The sequence below is a fragment of the Apium graveolens genome, unplaced genomic scaffold (genome assembly GCF_009905375.1).
Source record: "Apium graveolens cultivar Ventura unplaced genomic scaffold, ASM990537v1 ctg3474, whole genome shotgun sequence".
In the NCBI taxonomy this organism is placed as follows: domain Eukaryota; kingdom Viridiplantae; phylum Streptophyta; class Magnoliopsida; order Apiales; family Apiaceae; genus Apium; species Apium graveolens.
The window spans coordinates 20,681-42,403 of record NW_027418114.1 but is presented as its reverse complement, the minus strand read 5'-3'; the positions used below and the strand labels follow the sequence as shown (position 1 = coordinate 42,403).

General features: G+C 35.2%; 2 protein-coding genes across 4 annotated transcripts; both read left to right on the top strand.

Annotated features, from left to right (window-relative positions):
- The first annotated feature begins 2,008 nt into the window (after positions 1-2,008).
- On the top strand, positions 2,009-13,718 carry LOC141701168 (uncharacterized). The gene is made up of 7 exons (XM_074504828.1): positions 2,009-2,423; positions 4,075-4,911; positions 5,128-5,480; positions 5,960-6,171; positions 12,450-12,706; positions 12,834-13,012; positions 13,096-13,718. Exons 1-7 carry the CDS (start codon positions 2,198-2,200, stop codon positions 13,177-13,179), a joined length of 2,148 nt encoding a protein of 715 aa, XP_074360929.1. The 5' UTR covers positions 2,009-2,197; the 3' UTR covers positions 13,180-13,718.
- Positions 13,719-14,365: 647 nt separating this feature from the next.
- LOC141701171 (uncharacterized) lies at positions 14,366-21,006 on the top strand. 3 transcript variants are annotated; one of them, XM_074504831.1, is made up of 8 exons: positions 14,366-14,425; positions 14,928-15,374; positions 15,468-15,616; positions 16,045-16,293; positions 17,402-17,536; positions 18,819-19,001; positions 19,120-19,281; positions 20,085-21,006. In XM_074504831.1, exons 2-8 carry the CDS (start codon positions 15,011-15,013, stop codon positions 20,505-20,507), a joined length of 1,665 nt encoding a protein of 554 aa, XP_074360932.1. In that variant the 5' UTR covers positions 14,366-14,425; positions 14,928-15,010; the 3' UTR covers positions 20,508-21,006. The 3 variants fall into 3 exon arrangements, with proteins under 3 accessions (XP_074360932.1, XP_074360935.1, XP_074360933.1); XM_074504834.1 differs by lacking the exon at positions 14,366-14,425 and adding an exon at positions 14,539-14,557; XM_074504832.1 differs by lacking the exon at positions 14,366-14,425 and adding an exon at positions 14,558-14,576.
- The last annotated feature ends 717 nt before the right edge of the window (positions 21,007-21,723 follow it).

The window sequence follows — 21,723 nt, the reverse complement described above, 5'->3', positions numbered from 1 at the left end:
ACCCGCACTATATAAGTCGTTGTAAATGTGTAGGTCGCTCCACACTTTACGATAAAACGGCGATACCCATGAATGGCCGATACCCATGAATGGCCGATGCCCATGAAGGGATGATACCTGAGTTGGGCCGAAAGTACCCGAGTCGCGAATAGACCATTATAACTTCCACGAAAACTCGCGAAGTTTTCCCTGAAGTTGGGGGAAAATTATATGGATGAAAAGTATTCGCAAAGACACAATTAATGCTAAATTAATAATGTCCTAAAGATAACTGGTCAAGCCCGAGACGCCACGGCCCAAAGTAGGTCGTCATGGTCACGACCCAATATGAGTTTTAATAGTCCAAGCAGACTATGACGGCCACGACCCATAGTGGGCTGTGTAGCCCACGGCCCGAAATTGGCTACGCGATAAGCCCGCCGAGCAGGCATGAGAATGAGGTCCACGAGAACACCTACATCAAATCGAACATGGAAATGAACTCTCCAAGGAATCCAGAATCCACCGTCTAAGAGAGTCCTACTTACCATCTAAGTATGAGACTTGTCCACAAAGTCTACCTACCCTAGTCTAACCCTAGACTCAACATCTATATAAAGGGGCTCTACCCCTCAACCTAGAACTACATTTTTGGCTTGATTCTATACTACACAGAGATACGTAGGTATCTTACAAGGACCGATAGTCCCGAACGCGAGAGCAGCCATTAAAATTTAAAGCTCACAAACCCTAGCGTTAATTACTAATGCACTCTAGTTTTTATTCCACAATATTTTTAGTTTTTGGCACATAGTTTCAGGTACTTCGTTTTTTCTTCTTGAAAAAAAATATATAAATGAAATTTTAATTTATGAAAAAAAATCACAACTTAAAACATCTATATATTAAAGATGAATATTAAAAGTTTTGTTGGTAATCGCTTGGCACTTAATCCACAATAGTTAGATAATTCATATTAAATTAATGTTAGTTGTTAGAGATAATCCTAAAAATTATTAAAAATGAAACATTAAAAATTTTGTTGGTATATTGATCACCGAATCCACAATCATTAGATATTTAATATCAAATTGACGTTAACCGTCAGATATTTAAAAGTATATTATTACAAAGACGTAATATTTAAATTCTACCACCAATGTACTAAAAAAACAGGTTTTTTCATAATTTACTCATACGCACGAAATAAGTATAAACTTGAATGAGTTGAACTTTTTTTTATCGTAGGGAACCCGCAGCCGCTACCCTTCGGGTGCGCACTGGGTAAACCCCACGGGCTCACGCAATAACCTGGAAACCACGTGAACCAAGGTAAACCGCATTTCAATAACCTGCAAACCACGTGAATCAAGGTAAACCGCATTTAAGCGACAAGTTCTGGCCCACGAGGCATAATCATAAATTCTCTTCCCGGGGGATTTGAACCTGTAACCAAAAGAATAGTTTTCCCCTCTTTAACCAACTAAGTCAACCCTTGCGGACAAGTTGAACTTATTTTTTCATTGATAAAATTAATTTTAATGTTAATCACACCAACTTCATCAATAAAAATAAATTAAATTAATGAAAGTTTGTATTTATTGTGTGCTAACAGACACAACTAAAAATTATTGTGTTGTTAAAAAAATGTACTGTTAGGTAAAATAAGTATTGGGAAAATCGGATCATTATTTGGTAGTATCTTTAGTATACATATATTTTGATGTGAAAAATTATAAAAAAAAAATGTTTTTGATGAGTTTCGATAGGGAAATTAGTATCTGATTCCTATAAAATTGAAAAGAAGTTTTTTCAAAAAAACATGAGGACCTTATTTTCTATAATAACAACTTTTACATCAAAACACTTTTTAAAAATGCTACTTGTGAATTTTAAAACAGTTTTTTAACATTTCACCGAAAAGCTGACCAACCGGACCGCCCCTTAGTTATGTTACAAAAGTGAAGGGTGAAAAGGAGTAAATTTTAAAAATAGATCAGGAAAATAAAATAAAATAAAATGAAATCTATAAATCCTCACTATATTTCATCAACTATCTTCTTCAATCTTCGTCAGTTGTCGAAACCCTAGAAATGTACATGTAAATTCACTCCCAGTTGCACAGATTCAGTGAATTCACAACTATACATACTCACCTATACACACATATGATTGTATGTATATATGCATATAGATCATCTCTACAAACAATGTAGAAATGGCTCAGCACAGACAATCTGGATTCGATAGGGCTTCGGCTCGCAACGGCGGATTCGATCAGGTCTCCATCGGAATTCGTGCCGGAAACCCACAGCACAAGCAATCGCGGCTACATCACCGGCGATTTAGAGGTCGGAAGATCTCAATTGGTGCCCTAGCTTTGAGTCTTGTTCTTGCTTTCGTTGTTACTGTTTTGGCTTTTCTTTATCTCTCTGCTGATAGAGGTTTGTTCATTTTCTCGGTTTCTCGATTTTTCGGATTCGTTGATTTAGATTTGTTTGATTAGATTTGGTTGATTTTGTGTATAGTAAGCTTGTTATGTATGTCTGTTTAGTTATGAATACTTGTTTGTGAACTTGGCGGGTTTTTAGTTAATAATTAGAAACTGAAGAGGGATAATTGGATGACTCGAGTATTTCCGTTTTATAGTTGCTGCTTTTTGATGTTGTGTTTCGTTAGTAATTAAAGTGACTGGAAGAAGGCGTTGCATTCATTATAACCGAACAAAGCATTAGTATCTAAATATTCTGCTTAGTTAGCTTTTTATTATAGAAATTAAGTGTTATAGCTGCAAGTATTAACTGTTGTGGGGAGTTAATTGTGTTTTCTGAAATTTTTTAAATTACTCGTACTTCTAAGTAGAGATCTGAAGAAATGATGTGAGAAATCATTTAGTTAGTGATTGTGTTAGGCCACGTCCGTGAGTTGTAATTGTTATGGGAACTTGTTGTTGAACTTGTCTTGAGTAACTTGAACAAAAGGAACAACTAGAAAAACTGTTATTAAACTTGTACCTTAATTCCTTACTATTTTGCAGTATTTGAAAGTAGTCGATGCTTTTTGGAATACTAGAAATAGAAAGTGATAATTGATTTTATCAAAGAGAGGTTATGCCTTCAAAAAAAAACTTGTTGGTTTTATATCTGGCTCAAGCTTCTGCACTAGGTATATAGCTTCATATTCTAGCCAAGTCACTAGATAAGAGTTTCTAATTGATTGTGCCCTTCTCTATGAGTTTCTAATTGATATTTTTGTGTAGCAGTGTGTGAATTATGTGTGCAGCTCGTATATTTGCTTAAGAGTATCTAAATGCTATATTGTATTGTTATGACGAGGAACTCAAACCACAATTAAGGAAGATATCTATCATCAGAATTTTTAATGTATTTATATGGAAAGATTTGATTTTGGGTTATTGTATGAATGTAAGAAAATAAGGATGTGTGTGATAGTGTTTTAGCTAAAAAAATGTAATTGGTTAATGGTTAGTTACTAATAGTTATAGTATTATTATTTTTATTTTATTAAATAGACTTGCCCTTGATATTTGATAATTTTGGAAAGAGGTGTCAGTTGTCGAAACTAAAAAAGTTAACATGTTTCAGTTCCCGTAAAAAAACATGTTTCAGTTGAAAAAGGTAGTTGATGTTTAAGTTGGTTGTTAAAGGTAATATATTAATAAATGATTGAAAACCAAAACGAAAACCAAAACTTTTAATGTTTTGGTTATTATATAAGTGTATATAGATATAAGAGAATGAAGTATTGTTGTTCCCCGGAAATCAAGAAAGTTGATGGAATTGAATTCTATAATAATGAATTTCTTTTTATAATTATGGATTGCTATACTTTATATCTTCTTCCTTCCGCAGATAGGAAACATAGGGGCAACCAATTTTATGCTGTTCAAATAGCCTAGTTTCATCTTTTTAAATTGTATTAATTGCATGATTCTTCTTCATCCTGTCCTGTATCATGTTACTTAAGAGTGTGTGTCATCTAAATATAAGAATGACCTAATATACCATCAGTAAACATGAAATTGTTGTTGCTAAAATTTTATGGACTGACCCAGCTATTTACTTGCTGGCGCAGGAATAAATGATTATACTGTTCCAGATGATGGTCTGGTAAATGATACAGATTTCCTTACAAATGTGACACGGACGGACAGGCTGAAGGTTCTAAAATTTGGTCAGGGTTCAGTAGCTCATGGCCGGGATTCACGGTATTGGGACAAAGACGATAGAAGAAGGGATGAAGACTATAATGAGGAGGCAGTGGAGCATTCTACTGTAGGTGCTCAGGATAGGTCCACAGGTAATGTTCGTAAAGAGATGAACAGTGACAAGAAGTCTTCATTTGCTGAACTGCACAAGGTTACTGATCATAAAGGCATTGGTTTATATAATGAAGCTGGGCGTAATGAACTAAAAATGTACGAAGCTGAATATGAAGCTTCTTTGAAGAGTGTCAAGGCTTCTTTGAAGAGTGTCAAGGGATTAAAAACTGAAGGCAAGAATACAAATCAGCTATCAGATGATGCAGCTAATGGTATCCACACTGAGGAAGTGGATGCTGATGATGAGTATGATGACGGTATTGATCTACATGATTCAAGATCTGATGATTATGAATATAATGATCATGGACAGGGGGATAATATTAAAGTACCAATATCTCATGGCGTCAATCTTAGAGGGTCTTCCAGTGCTGTAGATTCTGAAAACAAAAGGCAGATGATAGAAAAGGATGTCGAGGAGTCTTCATCCGAAGTATCGGAAGAAGATTCTTCCTTAAGCTCTCTACAGTCGGATAAACTTAAGGTTAGTTCTAGGCATGTCAGTGTTGTTGGCAGTCAATATTCAAAAAAATCTAGTTCTGAAAAGCGGTCAGCTTCCAAGAAGAAGACAAAGCGGCACAAATTTTCAGGTACGTTTCTGCCCCATCTTTGCGAGTCATCTGGAACAATCTTTAATTTTTTAGTTGTACAGTTATGCCATGATAATTACCAAAATAATATTTTTTAGAATAAATCAGATTCTTCCTGTTTCAGATGTCAAACTCTCTTGACCTCATTAATAAGAGAGGAAATAAATAAAGTCTGGAAGAAATTAATGTAAATACCTGTGATAATATTTTTATCAGGTTCGTGTGAGATGAAGATTTCAAATTCTACTTCACAACTGGTAGAGCCATTAGAAAGTAGAAAATTCTCCCGATTTGCATTGCAATATCGAGAAACTGAAGAGAATATTAGCGGAGAACAGTCATGGGAACCCAGATTTGCTGGGCACCAGAGTTTAGAAGAAAGGGAGGAATCTTATCTCGCACATGATCAGAAGATAAATTGTGGATTTGTGAGAGGTCCAATGGGATCTCCAAGTACTGGATTTGATTTGGGAGAAGATGATTCAAAATACCTCAGTAGTTGCCATATTGCAGTCTCCTCGTGCATCTTTGGAAATTCAGATCGTTTGAGAGTACCAACAGGCAGAACGGTAAGGACACTAGTCTTACTAAATTTTGTTTGTCTTTTTTTGGTCCATGTTCCCTTTGTTCCCTTTTATCTCCCTTTTTTCCCCAAAGTGGACTGGCCTATATGTAGACTACATGCGCAGAGTCCTTCGCAATGCTTGATGTATGCGGTTATCATAATAGATATTTTTATATGAAATTGATCATTGAGATGGTTAGTACCTTATAGCCTTTGTTCGCTTTTCATTATTTGTAATTTTACCACTACAAGTTTGTCCTCTCAACTATTCACTTGAGGATAAATTAATAAGAGCTGGTAATATAATATATAGTTGTACATTCAGTTGGCCGAGTTCATATGTAGTAAATAGTAATACATTTGCCACGCTTTATGCATTCTGTTACTTTGCTTCCAGGAATGTTATCTTCTTTCTGGTTATTTATACTTGGATTTAAAAGTTCATTTTTCTGCTTACAAACTATTTAATTTCCATCAATACAGGTCTCTACTTTGTCAAGGAAAAATGTTTGCTTTGTTATGTTTATGGATGAAATTACTCTGCGCACACTTTCTTCAGAAGGGCACAGGCCAGACACCATGGGGTTTATTGGTTTATGGAAGATTGTAATGGTGAAGAATCTACCTTACAGTGATATGCGTAGAGTTGGAAAGATACCAAAATTTCTGTCACATCGTCTTTTTCCGTCTGCAAGGTAAGAAACAACTAGTAAAATGATTAATTTGTTGCATGATCTCCTTTGTTTACACCTTGTTAATTGATTCCACTCTATGATGAAAACAATATTTTACATAGATTGAGAAGCAGACTAAATCAGTGTTATCCTCAACAATCATCTTGCCATCTCTCAGTATTAATAAGCATCACGAGTTGGACCTATCCTGAGCAATTCTAACATCTAGACTCCAGAATTTACATGTTGTAGTTAAGTTGCATTCAAGGTTATCACGGCGCCAAGTCGACCCTCGACACCCGAGTACCTTCGTGAAGACTAGTCGATAAGTCGCCCGACTAGTCGTAAAAAGTCGACAAAATGTTCATTATACATAAAATTACTTGATTTGATATATAATATAATAGAACATGTTAATTTTATAATTTAAATCAAAAGTAATAGAATAGTTAGTTCAAAATATGCACGGTGCACCACAATTATTGTTATGAAGACCCCAAGTCGGGTTATGAGACTCTTGGGCGACCTTCACGTCAACTAGTCGACAACAAGCCGGGCTTCGAGACTCTCGGCGCCTGAGTACCTTCGCATTGACTAGTCGTCTTGTTGATAACAATGCTTGCATTTGTTCACTAGTTTAAACCTTACATTAGCCCTTTGTGGATGAAATGTCATCACAAATTTATGATGGGACAATGTTGTGCTTACTCTAGTAGGTTCGGTTGCGTTAAATATGACTGGTGAATAATCTTTTAATATTTATTCATAGTAACATGTGGAGATGAGGATATCTCTCATACTTATGGTGAAGAAGAAAGAAAAAAAATGAACAAGAAAATACTGTGCGAGAGTGGGTGTGGAATGCCCAGACTAAAATTTTCAAGAATCCATCGACCAGACCTCAAAATCCACGGGATATCCTTTCACTAGAAACTTCAGTAAACTAGGCCTGAAATTAAAGTAAGAGTATAATAACTGAGCAACTGAACGTGATGAAAAAAATGCTTCGTGGTACTGGTCTGTGCCGGCAGATTGCAGGTTTACTGTATAGAAAGGTTTCTCCGACATTATAGCTTAGCCCTATAGACTTCATTAATTCTTAATTTTTGTATTCCAGTTCCATCACATAGGCACATTAGTCAAATTGATGATAGTGTAGACTGTATTATATAATGATTGAATTGATTATGTTCTGAACCAATATTCGGGAGTTTAAAACTCTGTTCAATAAATTTTAGTTTCTGATAACATAACCTATTCAGCAGTCAGCACTGCCGTTAATAGATCTAGTAACCGGCCATCGCATCACTCGGGTTGAAAAGGGGGGGGGGGGCATAGCTGATATCTTTACAATGGTAATTATATATTATTGTAATGAATTACTACGATTCTATTGATTAACAGCAATGATAACACATAAGCTGCAAAATATAGTTAACTCCTCTGAATTACAGTAGTCAACTCTCTCGATCAAGCAACAACAATGAAAGGAAAAATGAGGATAAATAATGGACTTTCGAGAGGCCCAATTCTCTCCCATTAAAAATAAAGACAGTACTAACTTCTTCATGCCCTAATATTCCCCTATGTGCTGTATATATTCTCCCCTTTGCTCCCTCTCCGTTATTACGCATATATTCTTAAATATTTGCTGCAATGCCTTTCTTACCCCTTGACACGTGCCTGTAATAAACGTGCTTAACACTAGACTCTACTGGGTGCATAACAATACCCCGCTCCCAGAGACTCACCTTGTCCTCAAGGTGAAACCATGGAAAACGATGGTCAATGAAACTCATATCCTCCCAAGTAGATTTAAGAGGGGGCAATCCTTTCCGGTGCATTAGAACCTTTATGTGATCTTGACCATTGTGCTGAGTACGACGGAAACTTAACAATGTTGCTGGTTCCATTGGTAGCTCCATCTCTGAAGTGAGTTGGGGGAGGGGAATTGTACAAGAAACTGGAACCCGACCCACATGTTGTTTGAGTTGTGACACGTGAAAAATCGGACGTATTTTACTCTCAGGTAGCAATTCTAGTTTGTAAGTAACGGTTCCAATTATCTGGATAATCTGAAATAATGATAAGCCATGCCACTTAATTGAAACCTCCGAGTCAGCCTCCAAACCTTGTTGTACTTGATGTACATCCACCAACGCTTCTACTCTTGTAACTAATTCCAACCGAGGTGCTACTTGGTCTGGCATCATAACATGGGCTGCACTTTTCAGCTCAGAAATGTGGAACACGTGATATATCTTACTCTCCGCCAGAAGTAGCATACAATACGCCACCTGTCCAATGCGCTGAGGTATCTCGAATGGCATATAAAACTTGGCTGATAACTTGTCACATGGCCTATATGCCACCGACCATAGACGATACTGTTGGAACTTTACATACACCTTCTCGTCCACTTGAAACTCCTCATCCCTCCGCCTGTTATTTGCATTAGCTTTCATAATATAATCAAAATAAAATAGTTGCGCATACCAAATGATCACTAGTTCCGACATCATTAACACACCATTACAATTAAGAGTTAACTTATTGACTGATGTGCAAAGAAGCTCAACCACAGCCTTTGACCCCTCACTACCCACACCATATTTACTATCCCAGTCAATTAAATTATCCTTAATTTCAATAGCAGCCTCAAGGATTCGCGCTTGTTGATTGAGCTGATGCGGTTGAATCAAGGTATCGTTTATTATTGCTGAACGAGATGATGGTACATGAACAAGGATGTTGGTGGGCGGATGATTACCATCAAATCCAACCGGCCAATTTAGAGTCTTAATCTCATAATCCAGTTTCTGCAATCTTGCTTTTATAATAGATCCAACAAATATAGCAGCCGTCAGCATCCCTTCTCCCACAAATCCAGCTTGAGCAGGCTCATGGCCACTTCCACCTCCTGATATAAAAAACTTATTTTCATTGGTTTTACTTGAAATGTCAGAATGTAATAAAACCTTCACCTCTGGAAAGCCATCAAAGTACTGTAATCCATGATAACTTTCCACAAGACCCTCAATAAACTCAGTCATTACAATCTCAGGATTATTGATTAGTTTTTTAGCTTGGAATGCTATTGGAAAATGAACCAGTTTGGTGGTTGTACCTGCACTTACCTGACATCTCCCTAAAAGTACCAAAAATATCCCCTTTACTGTCTCAGCCCTTGCTGTTCTAATTGCCAGAAAGTACAATTCCACCGACATCCAATCAACTTTAGTAATCCCCTTGTTAACTACCATACATTTCAATTCCATCCCATCTTCTTCAAACCTCCCTATCTCTAACCATGCCTTCATAGCCAACACACTCAAACTCGGGTGATTATCACTATCTCCCTCGCAATCTCTCAAATCCCTAACACACTTCAGAACACATTCAAAATTATCTGCCTGCAAATGTAATGTAGCTATGAAACTCGAAGTCTTCGATTTTGATTTCTTTAAACCTAATGATGCATCGGACCTCTTCACGAACAACTTTAACGCATATATGTTTTCTCTACTTTCTTCCAAAACCTCAATCTTCCCATACTCATCCTCGTGTAGCTTAAAATAACACGTTCTTTCACCTACACCATCACAAGCCACTAAATTTCTTTGAAGCTTATTTTCAAACAGTTTACATCCTCTTCTCTTAACATATGCAATTACCAGCATAAATAATATTATTGTCCTGGCAACCACATCCTCAACCACATCCTTAACAGGCCGTTCATTAATCTCTATTGATTGCTCTATCCCTTTGAAAGGCTGAAATACCTCTAGTTTAGAATCTTTAACGAAATCAGGCATCTTATTTCCATCATATTTAACTTCATACCTTTCCTTATAACTCCCTTTTCTGCGATTCTTACCATGTTCGTCTTCTTGAATCTTGTAAAACGAAACCTTATCATACTCCTTTTTATGTAGCTTAAACACCTTAATCATATCGTACTTGACAAATTATTGAAAATATATTTTTAAATCCTTTTCACACGTCTCAGCAGACAAAACAATAGCAGACGATAATAGAGCTTTATCTACTTGCACTCTCTCGGAACTATTATCAAACATTTTGAGGGCAGACTTTACAGATTGTACCGTTTGTGACTTGTTTGAATACTCACACTTTTCATTCACATGTTTCTCTACTCTATTCAAATTATCCAGTTTATCAACTCCCAAAATTTGAGTAGGAGCATTAAAAGATTGACTTACCTGATTTGTGGACAACTCCCTTGAAATTGAATCCTCTTCACCGTCTTTATCAACCTTCCTAACCATCTCTAAAAGCGAATGATGCATCGCTTTCACTGCTCTATCTATTGCCTTCGACACCATTTCCGAAATTGATTCCTCCATCGCCATAATCTTCTCTTCAATCGGATATAGTTGTTGTGTTGGCATCGACGGTCCCATCGGAACGAAGTGCTCTGATACCACTTGTAATGAATTACTACGATTCTATTGATTAACAGCAATGATAACACATAAGCTGCAAAATATAGTTAACTCCTCTGAATTACAGTAGTCAACTCTCTCGATCAAGCAACAACAATGAAAGGAAAAACGAGGATAAATAATGGACTTTCGAGAGGCCCAATTCTCTCCCAATAAAAATAAAGACAGTACTAACTTCTTCATGCACTAATATTCCCCTATGTGCTGTATATATTCTCCCCTTTGCTCCCTCTCCGTTATTACGCATATATCCTTAAATATTTGCTGCAATGCCTTTCTTACCCCTTGACACGTGCCTGTAATAAACGTGCTTAACACTAGACTCTACTGGGTGCATAACAATTATTCAATCTACAGAAGAGATTTGGTTGTGTCATGTGTGAACTTCAAATTTTGGGATCGGTGTTTGTTAGGGCTGTACTTCTTTCCAAATTATTAGAGAATTTTGAAAATTGAAAGACATACAAAAGATAGCTTTCTCTGGAATCCCTAGAATCGAGTATTTCTGGTTTTCGTTTGAAACCACCTCGAGACAGAGGGGTGACAATGTTAAAATAATCTTTGAAGCCCTTTTCATCCCTCTTACTTATTTGGAGTACAGAATTGTGGGGTTCTGGGTACACCAAGGATCATTGTTATTATTTTTTGTAAAGACCAAATAACTCTGTTGATTCTGGGGGAATCTCCGCTGTCCAAATTATGAGAATGAGTTTGAAAAAATAAATGAACTAGGACACTACTTGTGAGAATGAGTTTGAAAAAATAAATGAACTATAACAACTTAAGAAGTGAAGCTGATACAATAGTTTAGTTTGAGGCATCACTAGGATAGGCAGAAACCTGTATGCTGGTCATTGAATTAATCGATGAAGCCACCTTGAAGGCTTGAACAAACAAGTCGGTCTCAACTTTTAAGAAAATGACACATAAGCAGTTTGTGTACATGAGGATGAAAATCCCTCGTAACCTTTAGCAATTCAAAAGCTTTGGCTTGTATCTAGCCATATCTCCGTATAGCCACGTCCAGATTGACCCTTATATTCACATCCAAATTGACCCTTTCTGTTGGAGCAAGTTTTTTGTCATAACTGGTTATTTGGAACACAACATTTATCTGGGTTTTCTGCCTTTCTATTCTTGCTATGTACATATAATGCACATAAATCTATGCATTTGCTATATTACCATGCCTGAGCATGATGATGCGTGCTATTCCGTCTGTTTTTTTTTCAACTAGTCATGAATAAGACCATATAGCATGTGTGGATTAAAATTGGAACCAAAATTAAGGGAATACTTTTGTTTTTATTTGTCATTGTGTAATTGCTAAGAAGCAAGGATACGGGTGCGGGGATGCGGGTGCGTAGTGCGGGGATACATGGATTCGGTAAATAAAATAATATGAGGATTCGGGTGCGGGGGGATACGGCACATATATTTATTATAAATATATATTTGATGTTATAAATGATGAAATCTATTAACAAAACTAATAGTTTTATGCAAATTGTATCAAATACATGATATAAGCATCTATAAAACAAGAATTTAAACTAAAATTACTTATATATGTAGTATAAGTATTTTAGTTGAGAATTTTTAAGAATATTGAACATCGGAGTGTTCCCGAGAATCCGAGTATCCGATACGGGGGTGCGTGAGGATACGGGGATGTGTCATTGTGTAATTGGAACCAAATTGCGTTATTCATTTTGTAATTTTATTCCGACACAGTAATTTATGTGTAAAGTTGTAGCATATTAAATGTGGCTGGCTTGTTGCTTATTGACAGATTTGCATACATCTAATGATTGTATTTTGGAATCTTCTTAGGTATTCAATTTGGTTGGATAGCAAATTACGTCTCCAACTTGATCCTATGCTCATTTTGGAATACTTTTTATGGCGTAAAGGGCATGAATATGCCATCTCAAATCACTATGATCGCCACTGTGTGTGGGAAGAAGTGGCCCAAAATAAGAAGCTTAACAAGTTCAATCATACTATCATAGACGAACAGTTTGCATTTTACCAGGCTGATGGGCTGAAAAGATTCAATTCATCAGATCCAGACAAACTTCTCCCTAGCAGTGAGCTTCTTCCTGCACATTTCTCATTATTGTGTTGAATCCTTTCACTTTTTTGCTGCAACTTGCAGACCATGACATCGTCTTCATTGCTTATAAGTTATATCACATAATTACAACTACATTTCAGATGTTCCTGAAGGGTCTTTCATTGTAAGGGCGCACACACCGATGTCAAACTTGTTCTCCTGTCTTTGGTTTAATGAAGTTGAGCGGTTTACTCCTCGTGATCAGTTAAGTTTTGCATACACATATCAGAAGCTGAGAAGGACGAATCCTAGCAAACCTTTCTATCTTAACATGTTCAAGGTTTGGATTTCTGAAAATCAAATTCTCTTGTTAGCGATGAATAAATTAGATTAAGTTTTTAGTTAACAATGAATGCATTTCAGGACTGTGAGAGGCGGAGAATAGCAAAACTCTTCCGTCACAGATCAGAAGAGAGCAAATATATTGCTGGACAAGCTACAGAGTAGATTATGCATTTTGTGTTGTGCAGTTAGCTTGTCCATTTCGTTACAGTTTATACTTGGCCACACTCATACAGGTTGTTTCGAGAAGATATCTTCTCCAAAGATGTCACATAGCGCGCTGTTTGTAGAAATTGATGTTGTATATTACCATTCTACATAAAGATATCCTGGGAAATGTATATTTCTCTTAGCAGGGACTCGATCGAGCTAAGATCACTTGCCTGCTTCCATACTTTCCGCTTCATGATTATAGTATCAATTCAATATTTCATTTATTACCTTTGTTAGAAGGCAAGGAAGAGGCACCCCAGTCCCACCACACCATTGCTGTTTGGTTCATATCCCATTTTTTGATTTCCATTCTGTTCTTTGATAAATTTGCGGTGGGATATTCCAAACCTGTACTGTACAAGTGTAATTGTTGTTGTATAACATTCATCAAGTCCCAACTATTACATTTTCTGTTAGTTGGGCGGTGAAATGTGATTTTGAGATTCTGTTTCTTGACAGATAATTAAGAATATATACGTAACTTCGTTGAATATGATCACCACTGTTCTGGACCTCGCTAAAACTTGTGCAAGTTGCTTGTGTTTTTGGCTTAAACCAATCCAGACCAAACCAAAATTAAATATTCTGCATCAATAAATTAAAAGATATTAAACAAAATGAACAAAGTTGTTTTGCTTGGGTTATCGAGTTTAAAAATATACTCCCCACATAAGTAGTAATTGAAATTTGTATGGTACATTTTAAACTCTAAAGTTAAGCGGAGCAGCCATTTTCCAGATTTGTTTTTGTTACATACTTGCATTCATTGGAGTGAGCGTATTTCAGTAGTTAAATACAGTCCTATAAATTTAGGGGTGTTTTTTTTAAATCCTACTGTATCTACTATTAGGCTATTAGCCATACCTAAAAAGGGTATTTCTTGTAGCCACAAAATAAATATATTTTAATCTTTAAAAAAAATATTAAAATCAATTATAGATTTTTAATTAAATGAATAGTAACATTTTGTGTATTGCTTACCCACAATTCCAATTTATTTTTACAATTTTGAACAAAACCAAGTATTTCCATTAAAATAAATACGAATAATTTGTTCAAAAAAAAAAGTTTTTAAAAATTACAAGCCTAACAATTTTGTAATTAATAATAAAAAAGAAATAAAGAAATAAAGATAAGAAAAAAGCCACATCTTGTGATTATCGTCTGTGGCCAAGTCAGTCAAGTGGTTAAATCCCAGGTGAGCATTCCACTTCTTTCCCTTTTCCCCTGTATGTATGTATATGTTTGTTTGTATATATTTACGAGTGTGTATGTATCATACACTGACTTGGGATTTTCTTGATTCTCTAATTTAGAGTTGCTGGTGGAAGTATAAGTTCTTGATTCTTGTACAATAAATTTAACTTTTTTAAGCATATTATATGATAACATGTTACATGTGTACATAATATTATAACTCTGATGCTAATTTAACAGTGTTGTTGTAATGTGCTCAATTTTTAATTGAAAACCAACAACTCATTCACTACTGTTACTTATTGATAATCCAATTGTTCAAGTGATTTATAGTATTATTAGCTGTGAATTCGTATTTTTTTTAAATGGGGATTATGGTGTTTTGAGTTTTGAGGCTAAGATAGTTTTAAGTGTAATTCGCACAACCCTGTATGTATATGAATGCTTGCGAGGTAAGGAGTGTAATACACTGACTAAGGCTTTCCTTGACTCTGATTCTACAGTTTGAGCTTGGCATTGCTGTTGGAAGTATGTTCTTAGTTGTTATACGACAAATTCAGTTTTTTTGAGCTGATTAAACCAAGATATGTCTTTGTTACCATGTTCACGGATCTCTTATCCTAATCATCATGCCCTGCAACTTTACACTACCTTCTCTCCGTTTCGTAACCACAAACCCCAATTTTTGCTACTCCGAAGTTCTAGAATAACCGTATGTCTATTGAGGACATCTTGCCACCGTCATTTGTCCCCGTGTTTGGTCGTTGCTAAGTCTCAAGAGCAACACATTTTTTCCAAATTGCTCAAAGATTTACTTCATATAGTTGGAGCTTCCGTAATTTTGTTATTAGGTCTTGGCATTTGCACTCGCTCAGCTTCTGCTTGTACTCAAATTCCGCCCAACTACATAGCCTGTCCTAAAGAGACTTCTCAACAGCAAACAACCGAAGGTATCATAAATTTCTATATGCATTTTTGTTATAGGATAGGACAGTCAAGTGAAGTGCTTGTTGGTCTTATTTTGTGGTATTTTTTGAACACAGTGAATGATGATGTTAAAAATTCACAAATTGTATTTGAAGATGAAGAAACGCGTGCAGCATTTGAAAGTTGGAAATCTAAAACATACTCCCTGACTGTTCCTCTGAGAATTATTGCTCTGCGTAGCTCTGTACCTCCTTTGTGGATCAAGGTCTATACAATATTTTGCTTCGCATTTATAGAACTATAGTTTTTATTTCTCAATCCTCATAATGCATGTATCACTCTCAATGCCCGGCCTTTAATTTTAATATAGTATTTGTTGTTTGAAAATGCACATATGTTAAGTAAGTTTATGCTTGAAAGTTATTTATCTTGTCTCTTCAAAGAAAAGGTTGCACTAAGTAAAATCGAAATGTAATAAGGGGTAGAGTTTAATAGCATGAGAAACATTGCTTTACATATTTGACCAATGCATCAGCTTGTTAGAAGAAATAAACTACATTATACATTTTTAGACATTGTCCAGCAAAATCTGGTAAAACCAGAAAGTAGCATTATGAGAGCCTGTATTTTCTTCATTATTGTTACCAATTGGAGCTTTATGTGAAGTATTGAAATTCATGTCTGTTGACACAGAATTTTATGCAAGCCCAAGGAAAGAGGACAAAACTGCGTATGGAATTTCGTGGAAGTATTAGGGATATATTTTCTGAACTTTCTATGGGATTTAGCAAGAGAGATGTTGCTAGCAGATCTGCTCTAACAGCTGACATTGTTGCATTAGGAGATACCTGGCTTAGTTTTGCTATTAACAAGGCTCTAATTGAACCTATACAAAGGGTTGAAGACCAAGAGTGGTTTTCTGGCTTAAGTGACAAATGGAAGGTAAGAATATTATTTAGTTGTAATACTCCCTCAATCCCTTTTACTTGTCACTTTGACTTTTTTCTCTTAAATTAAGGTGCATAAAAAAGATACCTCCATTAATTGTTTTTTAATATTTCTTTTTAAAAGTTTACTATTTATATTTTTTTATTCAAAATATAATTGGTACAAGTATTTTTTTTTGTCACCTTGGTGAACGTGCAAAAAGTCAAAGTGACAAGTAAGAGGGTATGCGTCATGCATGGAGTGTCAAATATGCTCTTGTGGAAAAATTTATATACTTATCAAGTTAACGAAGTCTAGCTCTAGTTATACACTTCGACTGCTCTCATCTTTTAATAGGAAGGCCCAAGGATCACTTCTCTTTTGGCTCTAATAAAGTGGATATTATCTTTTAAAGGTATTTCGCTAACTTTTGGGCCTAGTGGGTTCAGCTCAGATTCGACCGTTCTGTACCATATGTATTGTCAACTTAGATTTACCATGCCAAAGCTGTCATTTTAGTATGCTCATTGCTCGCAGTTTGATATGTTTAAGGGCTATTTGAGAATTTTTTTAAAAAGGCTCTGCAGAGCAGTAGCCAATATTGGGCTTTTTGAAGTAATACGTCACATGCGTCCTATTTTTTTCCCCAGCCGTTGGTTTTTTTTATAACGCTAGCATTTTTCACATGGTAAAGTGTTAATTAGTATATGTTAAAGAAGCTGACTTTATGTCATGTCATCGAAAATCGATTAAAAATTCAAGCACCATATAATTTGAGCGTATATTACCAAAAAATCTTGAATAAATTTTTGCAAGCTACAGACGTGTGTCGGGGCTTTTCCAAAGGAAGAACTAAACTTGGATTATATTATTGATACTCTCCTGACTCCTGAAGACTGCTTGTAATTATATCTTAAAAGTCACTTAGCCATGCCCCAAATTTAATTTCTATTTTCAGTTTTCCCAACATCTGATGATGTTAGTTAATTTAAAAATTGAGATATCTATAGTTTTAATTATCTGACGAGAAAGACTAAATTATTGCGCAGAACTCTTTATAATCTTCTAACTTTCTTCATCGTAGTAATGTAACCTAACGTTTTAATGTCTCAAATGATCTCAGGTATACTTACGCAGGAACAGTGAGGGAAAATTAGACGTTGAAGGCAAAATTTGGGCTGCTCCTTATCGGTGGGGAAGCATGGTAATTGCTTTTAAGAAAAGCAAATTCCAGAAGAATAATTTGGCTCCTATTGAGGTATTTTATTTTATAGTATATGTTGACCAAAATTTTTCTCACCTTGTGCCAATAGTCAATAGCTTACTTATATTTTAGCGGCCAGCTGATTTCTACTGGCTTTGATCTGCAACCAAAATCTATTTTAAGTTTAGTTGCACACAGCAAACTCAAGCAGTATGTACACTAGGCTCAGGTAGACCAGAGAAGAATTATACTGTTTTTTATTTTTTCGTGGCCAGCTAATTTCTACTGGCTTTGCTTTCGCTCTGCAACCCAAATCTGTTATAAGTTTAGCTGCACGCAGCAAACTCAAGCAGTATGTACACTAGGCTCGGGTAAAGAATTACATTATTTTTATTTAAGTAAAGTCTTTTCTTGTAATAGATGTGTTTCATGAAAACAAAAACGAATATGTATTGTCGTGATGTAAAGTTGAAAAGAAAAATAGACGTACAGCATAAATTTGTGACAAATGACAAAATAATCCTTATGGTAGATCTGTCTACAGTTAATACTTGGTCAAAATAAATATGAGGGATTAAATTTAAGCAGAGAAACTTCCTCTAGTAAAGAAATAGTGTGAATTGCTTTTAAGCATGAAGACTATTATGAAAATTAAAAAGGTAGTGATTATATAGTGAAATCAATTAAGATAAAATTGGAAAAAATTGAATGCTGGAAGGAAACTAGTAGGGTGTAGGGATAATAAATTGAGTAAAATATCTAATTATTTAGAGTTTGAAAATTTGTCTCATGTATTATTCATATATGATTTGTTCTACAATATTTGGGATAAAAAAATTTAGTTTCTATTTTAAATCTTCGCGTGACATATGGGATTCTGTCAAAAATAAACCCGGAAATGGGTCGTGTACGTGTACAATCATTCCGTGTACTTTCGTGTTTTCGTGTCAAAATTTTAAAATCGAACCCGACCCGGATTTGTACCCGTGTACCATTTAGTTGACACTAACCGGAACTAATATATTCGTGCCTACCTGTTTTATACACGGAAGTACACGAATTATATGCGAAAAAATATCGTTTGTTAGAAAATGCACTAGTTAATTAAATAATATAGGATTGTAAATATCTGTTGTCAAATATAATACTCCGTATATTTAGTATTTATATAATTTATATAGAAATAGAATAGGTTAGCCGTATTTGTTATTTAGTGTAAAATAAGATATATAATTTTATTATAAATATTATATATAAATAAGATATATAAATTCTATTATAATATATGGATGAATGAAACAGAATTTTACAAGAATTATTTAATTCAAACTTGCAGGACTGGGCTGATCTCTGGAGGCCTGAGCTTTCAGGGAAGATTTCTATGGTTGATTCTCCCAGAGAAGTCATTGGTTCTGTACTGAAATATATGGGGGCATCTTATAATACGAGTAACTTTGATACTGAAGTTGTTGGGGGGAGAAATGCAGTCTTGCAGAATCTTTCACTTCTTGAAAACCAGGTATGACTATTAATAGGCATGTTACATCAGTAATAGAAAGGGCATAGGGCTCATAACCATCACACATCTGAGTTGTTATTAACATATTCTACGTACGGCATCTCATACCTTTTTATAGGTTCGACTATTTGACAGTGTGCATTATCTAAAAGCTTTTGAAGTAGGCGACGTGTGGGTGACTGTTGGATGGAGTTCTGACATTATTCCTGCTGCCAAACGCATGTCAGACGTTACAGTTATTGTTCCAAAGTCTGGAGCTAGTCTATGGGCAGATGTTTGGGTAATACCCTAATTTTTGCATATTGTCAAAGATAATATGCCTAATTTGTTTGTCATTGATTGATACGAAAAAGTGGGAAAATTGTAAGAATTTCAAAGCACTATTACACGGTCACTCTAGAAAGTAATGTAAAGCGGAAATAATCCATTCTGGAGTAGGGGTTAGTATGTGTTATTACAGTGGTCGTTCTCTTAATTATTTACCTGGTTTGCCTTGTCAGTTTTATGGGTTAGGTGGACCACTCACTTGATAACTTATTAATTTCAGACGTATCTGCATATGCCAGAGTTTACCATGGCCTCTCACCTGCCCAAACCCTTTCAATACAGAACTTATTACCATATAATCTCTCATGTATGTTCTATGATTATTTACATTGCAAACAAAACAAGTATAGTACGTCATTTAGTCCAAGGTTGAGATGCTTTGTTTCAGCATGTGCAATTTTTTGTGATCACCAACACACAATGTGTTACGTTTGTGCTGAAGATAAGCATTACATTCCAACTATTAGTTAGTATCATTCCTGATGGTGCCACTTTCTTAAAGACCAGTTGTTTCCCTATTATCAAAGAAGAATTAGGCAGGAGTCTTTTGGGTGGTTAGTGTCCCCCTGGCCCCTTGTGACTGCCTGATCCACTTTTTATCAATTGATGACGAAATATCAAATAAGATCCTATATAAATGAATTGAAGAAAGAAATTACAGTATACTTTGTCTTTTTAGGAATCTCTACAATTATGTTGTAATAAACAGTTACTATTTGTTTGTATAATTTATAACCTAAAGAGCAAATCTTGCAGGCAATACCTGCTGCATCTGAAATTAAAAATGACAAAATTGGAGGACGAGTAAGAGGGCCATCTCCCTTGGTACATCAATGGCTAGAGTTCTGTTTGCAATCTGAACGAGCATTGCCTTTCAAGGAGGAGGTAGTACCAGGTGTGTCACCATCTGCCCTTGAAGATATGCCAGTTGATGCCATTGTGGAGCTACAGAAGAATAAGCCAAAGCTCGACACCAACCTAATTGGCGGAGTACCTCCAACAGAGATTTTGAAGAGGTGTGAATTCTTGGAGCCGTTATCGGATGCTACATTATCTGAGTATCAGTGGCTGATAAATCATATGCAGAAAACTAATCACAGCTTGATCGAAAAAATCCAGCAGTACACTACTGGTATGTTTCAGATATTTAAGCAGAAGTCAGGTTCTAGTACTGTGTGAAAGCTTAAAGGCCCGAGTGGAATTCTAGGATCTTATGTTCAGTGCTGTGGCGAACCAAGATCTCTGTCAACCAAAGTTAGCTTCATACAGTGTCTACTGCAGAAGCAGAAGATATATTTGCCCCTTATTAACGGGCTGAAGAGTATAGTTTACCTTAATGTCTCTTAACTTTGGCCAGTCTTGAAATAGAAAATTGTGTATATACTCATCAAAACCCATTATAACGATTTGGAGTCTCACATCAATTTGTGCTGAAAGAAAGTGGACAAGAAGTTCAAAGTTGGGCTGGCTTGATGGATGTAAACAGCTTGAAGAACTCACACTTGGTAGATAGTTGGTTGTAGCCTGCATGGCAGATAGAATCTGTAGTCATTCTTTACGCAAACAAATGAAATGCTAGTTTTATGACTTTGGCTGGCATTAAAATGATGTATTTTGAAACATTTACATGTATGCCTCAGATCACCTTCAAATATATATTCTATAAATTTTGCTCAAAGCCTCAAACTAAAAGTGAGATTTATCTTTACTTCAAAAAAAAAGTGAGATTTATCTAAGATAGGCAACTAACTAACGGCCCTTCTTTCACCATGAATCCTCAATATATAGAGTAATTTGCATATTGTGTATCTGAACTTTCCAGTTTATACACTTTGCGTACCTGAAGTTCCATATCTAGCAAAAAATATGCCAAACTTTACAGAATCTAGCAAAAAGCATACTTCCGTTAGAAGCATTTAACACCTTGAGGGTATGTGTGTAATTCCAGTAACATGTATGTGTATTAATTAGTTTCATATTAACATTCATCTCTCTCAATTTTAATTGAGGATTTTATAATGAAATATTTGTACTTATATTTTTGTGACATTAAAGGATATATATTAATAGTGTCATATTTAAAATAATTATTATAAAATATAAATTCTAACTAATAATAATAATTAATAAAAATTCGAGTCTTATATAACAAAAAAAATGATATAAGAGTTTAGACATTTCAAAGCCGTATATTCAACTTTTTCTAAAATGTAATATTTCAATAAAAATATTTTTCAATAAATTTTTTATCGACATAAGACACTAATTTTATTAATTTATTGTAGTTTTTAAAGTCAAATTATATTATCAATTCTAAAGGACAACATCATGTACAAATTAAACAAGATATTTTTTACTTTTAAGTTGCAAAAATGTGATTTTTTTTTGCAAAACT